At 44.7% G+C, this 12,417-nt stretch overlaps 1 protein-coding gene across 1 annotated transcript; it reads right to left on the reverse strand.

The window, feature by feature from the left end:
- Window positions 1-8,711, reverse strand: LOC137909045 (serine palmitoyltransferase 2-like). Its single transcript, XM_068753454.1, has 13 exons — window positions 8,574-8,711; window positions 7,922-7,931; window positions 7,304-7,473; window positions 6,819-6,973; window positions 6,102-6,250; window positions 5,477-5,601; window positions 4,312-4,405; window positions 4,025-4,130; window positions 3,697-3,916; window positions 3,186-3,312; window positions 1,382-1,517; window positions 1,030-1,159; window positions 1-114 (listed from the first exon to the last, which is right to left on the reverse strand). The coding sequence occupies exons 1-13, from the start codon at window positions 8,709-8,711 to the stop codon at window positions 1-3; spliced, it is 1,674 nt and encodes a 557-aa protein (XP_068609555.1).
- Window positions 8,712-12,417: the final 3,706 nt, after the last annotated feature.

A 12,417-nucleotide genomic window follows, 5' to 3' on the forward strand; every position in this document is an offset into this window, starting at 1 on the left:
TCAGTCCTGTAGCAGACTGTCCTCAGTCGTCCACCTCAGTGAAGGAAGAGGCGGTCCACGTCTCGAGTACTTCAGCTGCAGCAGGTCACCCACTTCACTGATGGCGTCCAACGCCTGGACAGAGATCAGAAGATTGCAACGGATTTGTAAAACATAATAACCCACGTCCATCAGCATGAAATCAAAGCCATCAGACCAAAAACAAAAGAACACTGGAAGGAGGATTTCTCAGGTCAGGTGTTAAATGATCATGCCTGGATTTTTAAACTCTTAACAAAACAGAAGGCTGAACAGAAACTCCTCTCCTTCTTTCGACAAGAGACTGTATCAGCGTTGCAACACTGCGGGGCACCTGGAAACAATTTACCTTCCTCCTGACCTTTTTCCTGATTCCACGCTTTGAGAAATAGCGAGCGCCGGCTTTTCCCAAAGACGGAAAAAAGCGGCTCGCCAAAGTTCTCTACAAAGGAAGGCCGATGTTCTTTAAAATGGACTATTACAAACGGTGTTGACATGCTCCTCACAAAGATGAAGGAAGTGCCTTTAGAGAGACAGAGCAGCTCAAATAAAAGTCTTTGAGCCACGCTGTAATACTTGGAGACAGCTTATAACAAAAAGGACATACTGGGAAGCATTAATTACTGACTGGGCGCGCTCACACTACAAATCTGTGGATAGACACGCCCCCCCCCAAAGTTCATCCATGATCCGACATTAATCCACACAAACGCAAATGCAAATATCCTGAGAAGATCATTTTCAGAACGTTTGGTCAAACTTGAACAGCCAGTGACCAACTTTAAGTGAATTTCATTTGGAGTTTGAACTTATGTGGAGCCTGTTTACACCGTTTCAGAGTGAGAACATCTGGGAACATCTGGTGAGGTCGTCAGAAGGAGCCGATTATGTCACCCCGCTGCAGCCACAGTGTCTTGTACTTATTAGAAGTAAAACTGTAACGCTAACGTGCACATTTAGAATAAATAAATATATATTATTGAATCTCCTGAGAGTGATTGCATGGCTTACCCTGTCGAGCAGTTCTCTGGTATGGGCGGCTGAGATGCAGATACGAGCCCTGGACTCGATGATGGGGGTCGCCGGGAAGCCAACCACCACTGTGCCGATGTTTCTTTTTAACATCTCCCGACCAAACGCCCTGAAAGGAAACAAGATTACAAATTCAAGTGACAAAATTTGATCTCTGCACCGCTGTCACCACGTCTTTCAGGTTCTAGTTAAAAGACAACAGCCCCCGACTGATTTCCAAATGTGAAATGAAGCAGATCTTTTTTTTTTTGTGATTGGCAATCCGGATTATCCTTCATCTTTAAAGCCCTGAAAACATCAAACAACATGACATTATGGAGGAACAACGTACCCAATCTTGGCAGGCATGTAGAGCATCACGGGCACGACGGGCGAGTCATTGTTGCCGTAGATGATGAAGCCCATACCAGCGAGTTTCCTGCGGAAGTAAGTGGTGTTCTTAGCCAGCTGTGTGAGGCGATCAGCACCTGGAGAGGGCAGATGAGGGGAACCCATGGGTGTGAGCCTGTGGTGAATCCAAGCACTGGATGAACAACAGTGAAATCACCATCGTGAGTTTCCTGTGGAAACTTAACATGGCGTTAGGTAATTAGTCAGTCAGTAGAACTCAACACGATACTACGAACAGCTAATGTTCTGCTGAAATTAGCAACTGACCACACGGCATCCCCACGGCTTCAACAATCCCAGTCCCTGCTCACCCGCTGCGCACAAACACACGTGTTTTCACTTAATTTGCCTCATTAGACCTCTTCTCGTTAGCTCTGTGTGCGCACAAACACAAAGTTCTTTAAAGTGGAGGCCAACAGGCTGAGGATGACCAGTCATCAATCCTCAAGTGTTTGCTGTGCGTCCACTCAGAGCGCCCCGAGCTCCCACAGACAGCGCCTTAACCAAGCTAACAGCAGCAACATGCATCTGCTCGGCTGTGCTGAAACACGGGGGGGGGGGGTTCAAAGCACCACAAGACACAAAGAAGTCTGACATTATATTTATTAGGACTTTTTGCTTAGTCAAGAGATCCAAAGCATCGACATTCGGGCCCATGCCCGGAACCATGAGCAGCCACCCTGAGCGACTTGAAAGCAGCGAGAGCGTTCGCAGGCGGCTCCGCTGTCGCTTTAACTTTGCGTCAGTGTCTGAATCTTGGCCCGAATATCAAACAGTGACACGGCTGCAAAGCATCAGACTCTGTCTCCTGCAATGAAAACTAGGGAATGAGATACGGTCAGCCAGTCTGGCCTTCTCCTCTCAGAACGGATTTGGAGAGTTGATGACATTGTGCAACAGTCGTTGCTCCCGGTGTTTATTCCCCATTCCTAATGATTGAATGACCGGAGGAACAAGGTAACCCGATCTCACATCAGCAGTTTGAGGGAGGCAGCATCAATCACACCCCCGGTAAAGAGCGAAGGGGGTGTTGCCCTACAAGGAAAACAGGACCAGCGATCTGTTTGTGTGTGTCCAGTAGAGATTGATCGCACAAATCTCTGGCCCGCAGCACCACGCTGGTTTGTGCCCAGCATGACCGCTAAGAAGCACACACGCACAAAGACACACACATCTGAAAGCCATAAAGGGAGAGGAGGGGAAAACACTAGCTTACCCCCCCCACCGCAGGACTCTCCGTCATCAAATCAAAGATTAACAAGCAGATGTAACCCAAATCTACCTGGCGACACCCACATGAGGTGTGACATCATGTGACTTTCCTAAACAGTTACTGACATTTTCATGCAGTTTATTGATGCATTTTGAATGGAAATTGGAACACGAGTAACATTTACACTACATTCTTAATGGACTTACTGATATTACAGTTTTCTTAAGATCACTTTCATTTAATGGTAAATAACTACCAGACGGCGACAGATAGGAACCTTTATCACTCGTCTGGGAATGAAGAGTTTTCCTCGTAAAAAAGCCGATTAAGTAGGAAGTACCTAAAGTACAAAAGTTGGCAAAGCTCATGTGAATTGAAAGGAAACAAATGTCTGTCAAAAAGCCATCTGCGAAAAACCTCAGGGTGAAACGAAGGACTCAGAGACATTTGGCTTGCATTGCCATCTTGTGGTCACCGATGGAAGGCCGAGCACAATACAAGCAGGAGGGCGATGTTAGAATTTGTCACCTACCCAGCGTGGTCCCATCCTCCCCCATGATAATCTTCATAGACGTGATGATCTGCTGGGCCACAGGGGGGGACATGGAGGTGGCATACAGGGCACTGTGAGAATGACTGCGGAGGTAGTCAACCAGCTCCTGCCACAAAAACACAGCCCCAACATTACATCCATGTGTTAATATAATTCAATGTGACATCATTTAGTCATGTTGATGATTAATTCTGAAGCAAGAGACAATTGTTGAAGGACTATTTAATTTCTATAAAAATATATTTTCATCGTGGAGATTTATTACCAATATCTAAAAAAAAAAAAGAATATTTTGAAAAGCATTAGAAGTGTCATTACTGTATTGATACAGGATTAATTGAAATACTCTAGATTGACCATCTTAAAAGTTTAGATTTATTCATGGTTTTAAAAGAAGCAATAACTAAACAAATGAGTAATAAAAAATGTGTTCATGTAACCCCCGTCTGACATCACAACATTAGATTCGTCTGTGGAACAGCGCTCTCACCTTTTTGCCTCCGATGTATCCCCCGGCTGCCCCGAAGCTTTTCGTGAACGTTCCCATCATCACATCGACATCATTGGGATCCAAGCCAAAATAGTCCACCACTCCTCTGCCATTGGGCCCCAGGGCCCCGATGCTGTGGGCCTCATCCAGGTACAGGTAGGCCTTGTAGCGCTTCTTCAGAGCAATGACTTCTGGTAGACGGACGATCGAGCCCTCCATACTACGGGACAAGAACATGATGTAAAAATAGTTCAATAATAGTACCGGTAGTCCCACATACAGTACATACACACCCGCCTTTGTTCCCTAAACAACTATCCAAACATACCTATAGATGCCCTCCACCAAAATGAGGATCTTCTTCCAGGGTCGGTGGGTTCTTGGTTGCCCATGGACGATGGCATCTCTTAGCATCTTCTCCAGGCTTTGCATGTCTAAAATATACAGAAAAAATATGGAATGAATACATTCCAAAAATGTAAACAAGACCATTCATTCATTTTCTTCCGCTTTTTCGCAACATAAATAATGAACAGATTGAGCGAAACGTGTACATCATCCTGTGTTTTGGAGACATTCTGACATTCTGACACTGACTGAAGGAGATCCACCCACTGTTATGTTTGAAGACCCGAATTGTGGAGCTGGACAGGCGGGCACCCAACACCAGTGAGGCATGATTCAGCTCGTCACTCAAAATCAGACAACCCTAAAAACCAAAGAAGAAGAAGAAGAAGAAGCTTACTGGCCCATCTCATCCTCTCGTCATCCAGAAAGAAGTCACAGCCTATTGAAACTTCCAGAGCTTTGCTTGCACGACTGAAACCCCTCAGAATTTCCCATGCTGGAGTGTCGGCGACGAGTAACGACTTTGACCAATGCTCTAATGAACTTTATAAATACTCTCTGACCAAAGCTCACCGTTGACAGGAATAAATGTACCACCACAGCCGTTCCACAGCCTACAAACTGCCCTCGGTAACACAAGTCATACAGGCAACCCTGTTCTCTTCATTTGGCGAACAGTATTTATTACATTCATTAAACATGAGGAGGATTCCAAATAAAAGCAATGATTGCCTTGCAGGAAAGTGCCCAAACAATGCGTGAAAGGAGAGAGCAAACCTCTCATAAAAGATTGATATCCACGTGCACGGATTCAAAACCGAATGAACTTATAGGACAGAAATGTTTGACTCGTTATGTCATAAGATTTTCCTCACACCTTTGTTACACATTAATTATACAATGATAATGGTGCAAGTGAGTGGAAAAGTGGCAGACGCAGCAAATCATTTATAAGCCCCTCGAACGAAGGACAGGGATTTGAATTGTTTCTGCTGTGTGTCGAGGTTTCTCCATCAGCCTTTCACTCTCGTGGCCGCCAGGAAATGTGTTCTTTGACTCACGTGGCACGCACGCCTGTCGGCTGAGACCTCTACTTCCCGTTTGAGTGCCGCGAGACGGAGAAGAAAAAGCAGGGACGCAAGTAAGCACTGGCATGTGTGACCTAACAGCCTGCACTCTGGCAGGAAAGTAGTGTGTTGTGGAACAGCCTAGCCTCTTCAAGCTTGGCAATACATCCGAAAACATCGCTTGTTTTCACTGAACACAGGAAACCGTCTTATTCTGTAACTGACGCTTGTGGAATTACAATCACACATGGGGTACAGGAGCCAATGCAACTCATAATAAAAAGAGAAAGAAGATCAAGTAATCACGTCAAGACTTTTAAGGAAATTCTAGGCAGACCAAAAATGAAGCACAAGAACTTTCATACCTTCCCTGTGAGAGCAGGAATGTTCATGGAGTTGGTTGAAAAGCCCATTCCAAAAGCCATAGTGGACTCAACACCCAGGAACCTGGCAAACAGCTGCTCCAGCTCTTCGTGGATGTCCAGGTTGCCTGGAGGAGAAAGAATCCCACTTTCACACCACATTCCTCATCAGACTACTTTTCCACTCAGAGTTTGTGAGCTGGAGTCTCTTGTTCAACAAACACGGAGGCCATTTCTGGAGTTCTGATCTCTAGGTCAACCAAGCAGAGACTTATTCATGCACTACTTAACATCTGGAAAAAAGGCACGCTAAATGTTTTATGTACCGTAGATAAAATCTACTCCAGCCGTCTGGGTCAAAAGGAGGCTTAAGCAGGCTATGAAAAGAAAGTCAGCTTCACAAACTTCCACAATACATCAATATATTTGAAATATGATGACTCAATCCTTGAAACCCACTTAAGACTGCGGCCTCTGTGTTGTGCTGAACCCAGGGGCAGACGAGAAAGCAGCAACATAGCAGGTGAGGTTTGACACAAGTCCATTTGATCCCGACTCACAGAAACAAATACACTCATGAGAGCTTTATAAAAACACGTCATGCTGAAAATAGCATTGCGAGCCTCACCCTTCTCACAGCGAGTGCTGCCCACTCCAACTCCATACTTCTGTGTGGCTTCAACAGCGGCGTCGGCACAAGCCCCCGTGTTCTCGGCGAAGCCGAGGTAGTTGTAAGAACCCATATTGATGACATCCTTCACTATTTTGCCTGTGTGCCTGACAAGAACAGAACATGCTAGACGTGCATCAAGTGCTCCAGTTATAATGCACAGATGATATACAATAGTTCACATTGGCTGAATTACAATAGTGCATATTAGTGCACATAGAGATCAACAGGAAAAATGACACAGACGGAAGATTGTTTGAAAACAAAACGCTGATCCAGTTTCCCATTCTGGTTTACACTTACATTGAATGTTTATATTTATGTTTAATGTCACGTTAGTATTTTAGAGCATAACTCAAGCGGTTCTTATATTAGTGAGTCCAAGCACTGTCACTTCTTTATTTTTGTGTCAAATCAAAAAAGATTATTAAATGGAATTGGCACTTCAGTCTGCGTCGTGAGTTTGTGTTCAGCGCCATACGACAGATACGAGTACTTTGAAAAGAGCCATGGATCATGCTTACATCACTTTCATGATAAGAAATATAAGGTCAATGACTTCAAGTACAAATCCACACACACACACACACACACACAGGGGAATAATGACCTATATAGACAAGGCCCTGGTTCTGACCCAACTCGGGACACATCCACATCACTGCTGGAGCTTACTCGAAGGTCCAGTAATGGTCATGGGAAACTCTCTCTATTAGATCCATTGTAGCACCAGGGGCACTGCAGATGGGTCGGCCCATGTTGTCTCGAATCCTCATGTAGATGTTCCTGGTGAAAAAGTTCTCAAAGTCCTGATAGAGGGGAACAAAGTCCTGCAGGGGAAAGAGAAAATATCCAGGATCATTTAACGCCTTGCTTTGTAGTTTATCACGCTCTATCCATCCTCGCTAATCTGCCTTGCGGGTGACGGGGCTGCCGGAGTCGACTCCACCTTTCTATTGGCGAGAGGCGGGGTGATACCTTTTGTGAATCGAATATCGAACTTGACACACTTTTTGTGTCCTAATGGGAATGTAGTGGGAAGCGATTTGCACCGCGGATTTTTCCAAGATCACGCCATGAACCTTTAAACATGGCATGTTTAAAGGTTTCCAAGTCAGTGTTTAATTTCAATCGGGTTTAATATAACAATAGTACTTTACCTTCTGTTCATCTCTTTCTTGAGCCATTTGGCACTTCTCAATGTTCCAAAGGCGAAGGAAGTCTCGAAGGTGGCCAAAGATAGTGAGGATGCCGTAGCCCATGGATGTGAGGACGGCCACCAGGAGCGGAGTCTCTTCATAGGATTCCAAAACGGGACTCTTGTACAGGCAAAACAAAAGAATGTGTCATTTGAAATTGCTACAAAGTTTCATTTAAATAAAAAAAAAAGTGCAAAGCCTTAAAATAAAATAAAATCGAAGACCATTTTATTCAAAGTCTAATGCAAAGATTTATAAGTATATAAATATAACCAGCAAGCCCAACCAATGAGTTAGCATGGTCACTCATGTGACCAGTCATGTGACCAGTCATGCTTCTCCAAGAAACTCAACACTGCACTTTTTGTTTGTGTGCGTGTGTGTGTGTGTGTGTGTGTGTGTGTGTGGTAAATATATATATAATGCTACCTAAAGTCTGGACTTCGAGGTAAGTCCTTTCAGCACAGCACTGTGCTTTTTAGATTTCTTTTCGGTTTTGAATCCAAACGAGGTAAAAACAAACGTGGAATGTGCATCCCACCTTCATCACCATCATCATCATCACTAAAGGATTCCCTGTGTTTTGGTGCTTTTCATTCCGCCCTAGTCGGGACCACGCCCTGCAAAGACTGGAGACATTCCTCCCTCCTCCTCCTCTTCCTCCTCCTCCTCCTCACTCTGGAGATGGAGACATACGCTCTCGTAATAACGGAGTAGACAGCTCTTCTTCAGAAAAGTCCGCGCAGGTGGAAACCAGTCTACCGGCACCCCACAATTACAAACAGACACACACAACGAGGTGTAGCATTACACCGCTACATTTTGGGTCTAATATTAAAAAAAAAAAAAAAAAACATTCTTAGCCTATGAGCAACTTTTTAGTTCCTGTCAAGAATGAAAGCAAAGTGATTACATAAAAAGGGAATGTTCCTAAATTCATTAATTGTTAAATTAGCAAGTCGCTAACGCTAGCCAGAGGCTTTTTGGTTGCATCGCTGGGTAAATGACGTCACCTAGCTTGTGGACTGACGTACCGCTGAGCGTGACGTCACTCACATTGTAACGCGATGTGATGCTAGCCCGCTGTCAGAGCCGCACGCAACACGCTTTTCATGTATGCGAATCAAATATAGCGTGAAGAACCATGGAACACAGAGTTACATATTAGCACACGAGCTAGTGCGTGTCATCCTTAAACGGCTCTGCAGAGACCGAATAGCGGCGCTTGAACAGGACGATTGGGCCTTACCTCCCTAACGCGACGCGAGTAACGGCTCTTCACGAAGCCATTTTCACTCGACCTTTTACCGCTAGGGGTCCGGTGAAAGCCGATTCCGTTGAGCAGCTTGTTCGGAGAGCTCTCGGCCATGTCGTCGGCAGCCTGCAGCGGCTTGAAGTTGTCCAACTTGTGTAGCATTAGAGGGGAATCCATGTACAAAGGGGGAAAAGCGACTGGATTAAACGCCCACTCGACTCCGGACTGCGTGACCGCACAAACTTGCCGGAAAACCACGCCCCCGGGTAGTCTCATTGGTCAATGTTGGGATACGTATACAAAGATCGTCTATGAAGCCATGTTCGTTCAGTGGGTGACCAGAAACAAAAATATCGATGAATGAATAACAACAGGTAAAAATGTAATGCTTTCTCTCTGTTGGATGTTAGTAGGTGTTTGCTGACCTGCTATTGCTCCGGTCAAGCGCTGCAGCCGAGTAGGTGGCTTGTGTGAGTTTTGGTTTTGGGGTGAAAATGCTTTATCGCTCCTGTCATACCTCTCCCCCCCCCAAAAAAAAGATTTTCCTATCTCACCTGCGCGGCTGATAAGCTCAGCTTGTACACGTTGATATCACAGCGAAGGTGTGTCATAGTCAAGCGTCACAGGTCCACGTGGCCTGTATTTACAAAGTATATGTATATTAAAGATAAGTATCTAAATTGTAATCCAAATTCCAAACAAAAAAAGTGAAAACAATTCTGGATCCTTTTATCTGGACCCACTTTGGCATGTACTGGTTTCATCCCTTATCCCTTGTCCAAACCTCCCACCAAGTTTCATGAAATCCACTTCTATTTCATCCAGACTACAGAATCTTCAGATATTTCAGAAAACTGCAGCCAGAATTTCAATTAAAACCCCTTCCTATCTGTCTAACCTCATTAAATCTAGTTTTAAATCCTGTAATCGTTGCTCTGAGGGTACTGGTCCCCTGTGGGTCCCCATACTTATAGAGATATCAGTAGGATGCAGCGTCCTTTCCTGTCATTGCACTTTTCCCTCGGATAATCTTTGCTGGATCACAAGCTGTCCTCTCTTGGGTTTCATTGCCTCATCTAGGCGTCTGGATCAGAAGATTCAGCCTCAGAACAATATTACCTTGTACTGCATGGTGTCCTGGAAGGCGGCAGACAATGGGAAGGACTGCTGGAGTCACCGCTGCAAAACTCGGGGTTATACTTCTTGCTTTCTTATCCGATAAAACATATTTCTCACCACGGGTCCGGCGGTGTTTATTTGTTTCTTTGAGTGCATGCAAAGAAGCCGCATAATTAAGCCACCGCTGCTTCCTCCCTCCTAGATGGCACTGTGGGACCACACAAAAGTCAAGCCCCGTCCTTCGACAGACCTGCAGTCAGAGCTTACGGCGGAGACCGGTCAGCGATTGGTGGTCACTCTGTTGTTCCTGGAGGGTCCGTGATTAAGATGTTGACGATAACATCAGATGATTTGATTCTCTAATCAATCTCCAAGCCCTCCCCTTCTTGTTTCCTCTCAAGGTTGTAACCTTGGCTGTGAAATAATGAAACATTAGTGTGTCCAGCCCTTGCCAATGTGTACAAAGCCCATCTATCCTTAACCTGATGAAGGTGATAAGGATCCAGCTCTAATAGGATCAGAAGCAGGGTTAACAGGAAAGGAGGATCTACTCTGTGTGATACAGACTCTGCATCTGTATCTACTTTAATAATGACTGAGACTCCTTCTGATGGGACTGTGAAGATCACACTGACTCTGATCCCAATCAAAATCATTCTGCTATCGCTACAACTAGACCCAAATGGATTACTTTGCAGGAAGATGGAGAAGACTTTTGGCCTTGGTGTAATCTCAGCAAACATCGAATGAAATAAAGGACATTGTGGACTTTCAGATGTGAGCTTCATTAAACTAGCTCTCTAAGCTACCCACATGTTAACTGCATAGGAATTGCCTTGTGTTTTATAGCTCAATAGCTCAAATCCTTCATTTGGTCGGATCTATAATTTACTGTGTTTCTCCTCTCTCATTAGATGAATCGTGCAATTTATGAATGTGGATTTCATGCACTAAACATAGAATTCCCATTAAGAAAGACATCCTCATTACCGCATCTCCACTGACAACGTTAGATGCCACCGCTGATGTTCCAACATTATCATTCAAATGACAGATAACTTCCTATTCACTGAAGATGTATTCCCGCTCTCTGTTGCAATTTCCCTGCTTTGATGTCCATCTAATGAAATCACAGGGAGAATCAGCCCCCCCCCCCCCCCCCCGACATCCTATTAAGACCCAGCACTTGGCTAAATTCCGGCAATGAGTGTTTCATGAGGCGTCAATCACTTCCTGTGCACTTCCACCACGGCTGGGCGGGCCCTGCTGCTGGCGCCTGTGTGTGGTAGGCTGCTTCCTGACTGACATAACCATTAGAGATTGATACGCCTGTCCAAGTCCTCCCAGCATAATAGATTATCCACAGAGGGAGTCGCCGAGGAGATTCATTCTGCTTTCCAGGGTTCAGGTAAGGCAGGCAGGCAGGCAGACAGGACAGATAGATTGACAGGCAGAACATTTTCCAGTGGGCAGTAGACCAATAGTAGTAGTCCAACTCTAGACTGCTGCTATAATGATGAGTGACCTCCGGAACAAATATGCAGAGATGAGGAACTAATGATCAAAATTTCAGTGAGTGAAAGGGGGGGGCGGGGGGGCAGCTGCTCAGTTTTGTGCCGCTACTTGTGAGTCTTTGACAGACCCAAACTTTGCACTTTTTATTCTTACTATATATTTGTAATGTGACCTAGAGTTTTACCTTATCTTAAAAACTGCTTCATTCTGAAGAGGACAGAAAGGATCTTACAGCAGGTCTAAATGACAAAAGTAGCAGTAGAGCGCAGACCTCCGCCGAGCACCTCAGTCTCCCGATATTGTGATTTACACCAAAAATATTTTGCCCTGCATTTATTTTATCTGTATTTTTACATTGCTTAACTGTGAAAACAAACCTTTAGCAACTGGATTCACATTGAAGTCATTATTTGTTTTGAAGTTATTCACAAAAAGCACACTTTCAGTGTTGGCGGATTCTCCTGGATCTGGATCCGTAGCTTTTGAAGATGCAACAAATCTGTTTGTTCACTACTGGTTCCACAGCGTCGTTGTAAAGGCAAGCAAAAACTGAACCTCCTTTGTGAGATATTATTAAAAGTGTCCAAAATTACCTGCCGATGTCCGACTGATAGGAGTGGCATTAGAATGTGTTTGAAGACATTTTTTTGGCTCCTCCTGAATAAATGCATTCTCCTTTTAAGATTTGTTTTATTTGCTGCAAGTTCCCGAGGGGGAAAAAAATGCTCCCTTTGCCCATGTAGTCGCAAAAATAAAGACTCCTCTTTGTGTACAGAGGTGTATGGAGTGAGATAAGATCGCTCTCTGACCATGTTTGACAGATCAACAGTAACTGTGAGGACATTTATCACCAAACTTATTGCTTTACCGCCGCTGATGGGAGGAAGCAGAGACACAACCAACACATCTATCCTTCCCTTAAATCCAAAGAGTGCACAGATGTGCTGAACAACTATTATTTATCACTGCTGGTTTATTTCCGTGCGATGCAAAGATAAGGAGCTATCCATCAGGGCCCCAGGCTGGAACCAGAGGATTCCAATAAGGCCCAACACAACATGTTTACCGGTTACAGCGCACACAAGCCACGCCAAGGAACCAATTTCCTGTTACCTTCATGAATAAGAATCTGATCCACCTTCATTTGTGCACATCCATAAAGGCTAGAGTGGATGCTTATTATCAA

This window comes from Brachionichthys hirsutus, chromosome 20 (genome assembly GCF_040956055.1).
Source record: "Brachionichthys hirsutus isolate HB-005 chromosome 20, CSIRO-AGI_Bhir_v1, whole genome shotgun sequence".
Taxonomy (NCBI): domain Eukaryota; kingdom Metazoa; phylum Chordata; class Actinopteri; order Lophiiformes; family Brachionichthyidae; genus Brachionichthys; species Brachionichthys hirsutus.

Excerpts from the sequence above, each read along its gene's own strand:
- LOC137909045 (XM_068753454.1), bottom strand. The coding sequence starts at position 8,711 with ATGGCCGAGAGCTCTCCGAACAAGCTGCTCAACGGAATCGGCTTTCAC. Across the intron at positions 4,131-4,311 it reads TCGGGTCTTCAAACATAACA|ACATGCAAAGCCTGGAGAAG; the intron begins GTGGGTGGATCT and ends TGTATATTTTAG. Across the intron at positions 3,313-3,696 it reads GATACATCGGAGGCAAAAAG|GAGCTGGTTGACTACCTCCG; the intron begins GTGAGAGCGCTG and ends TTTTTGTGGCAG.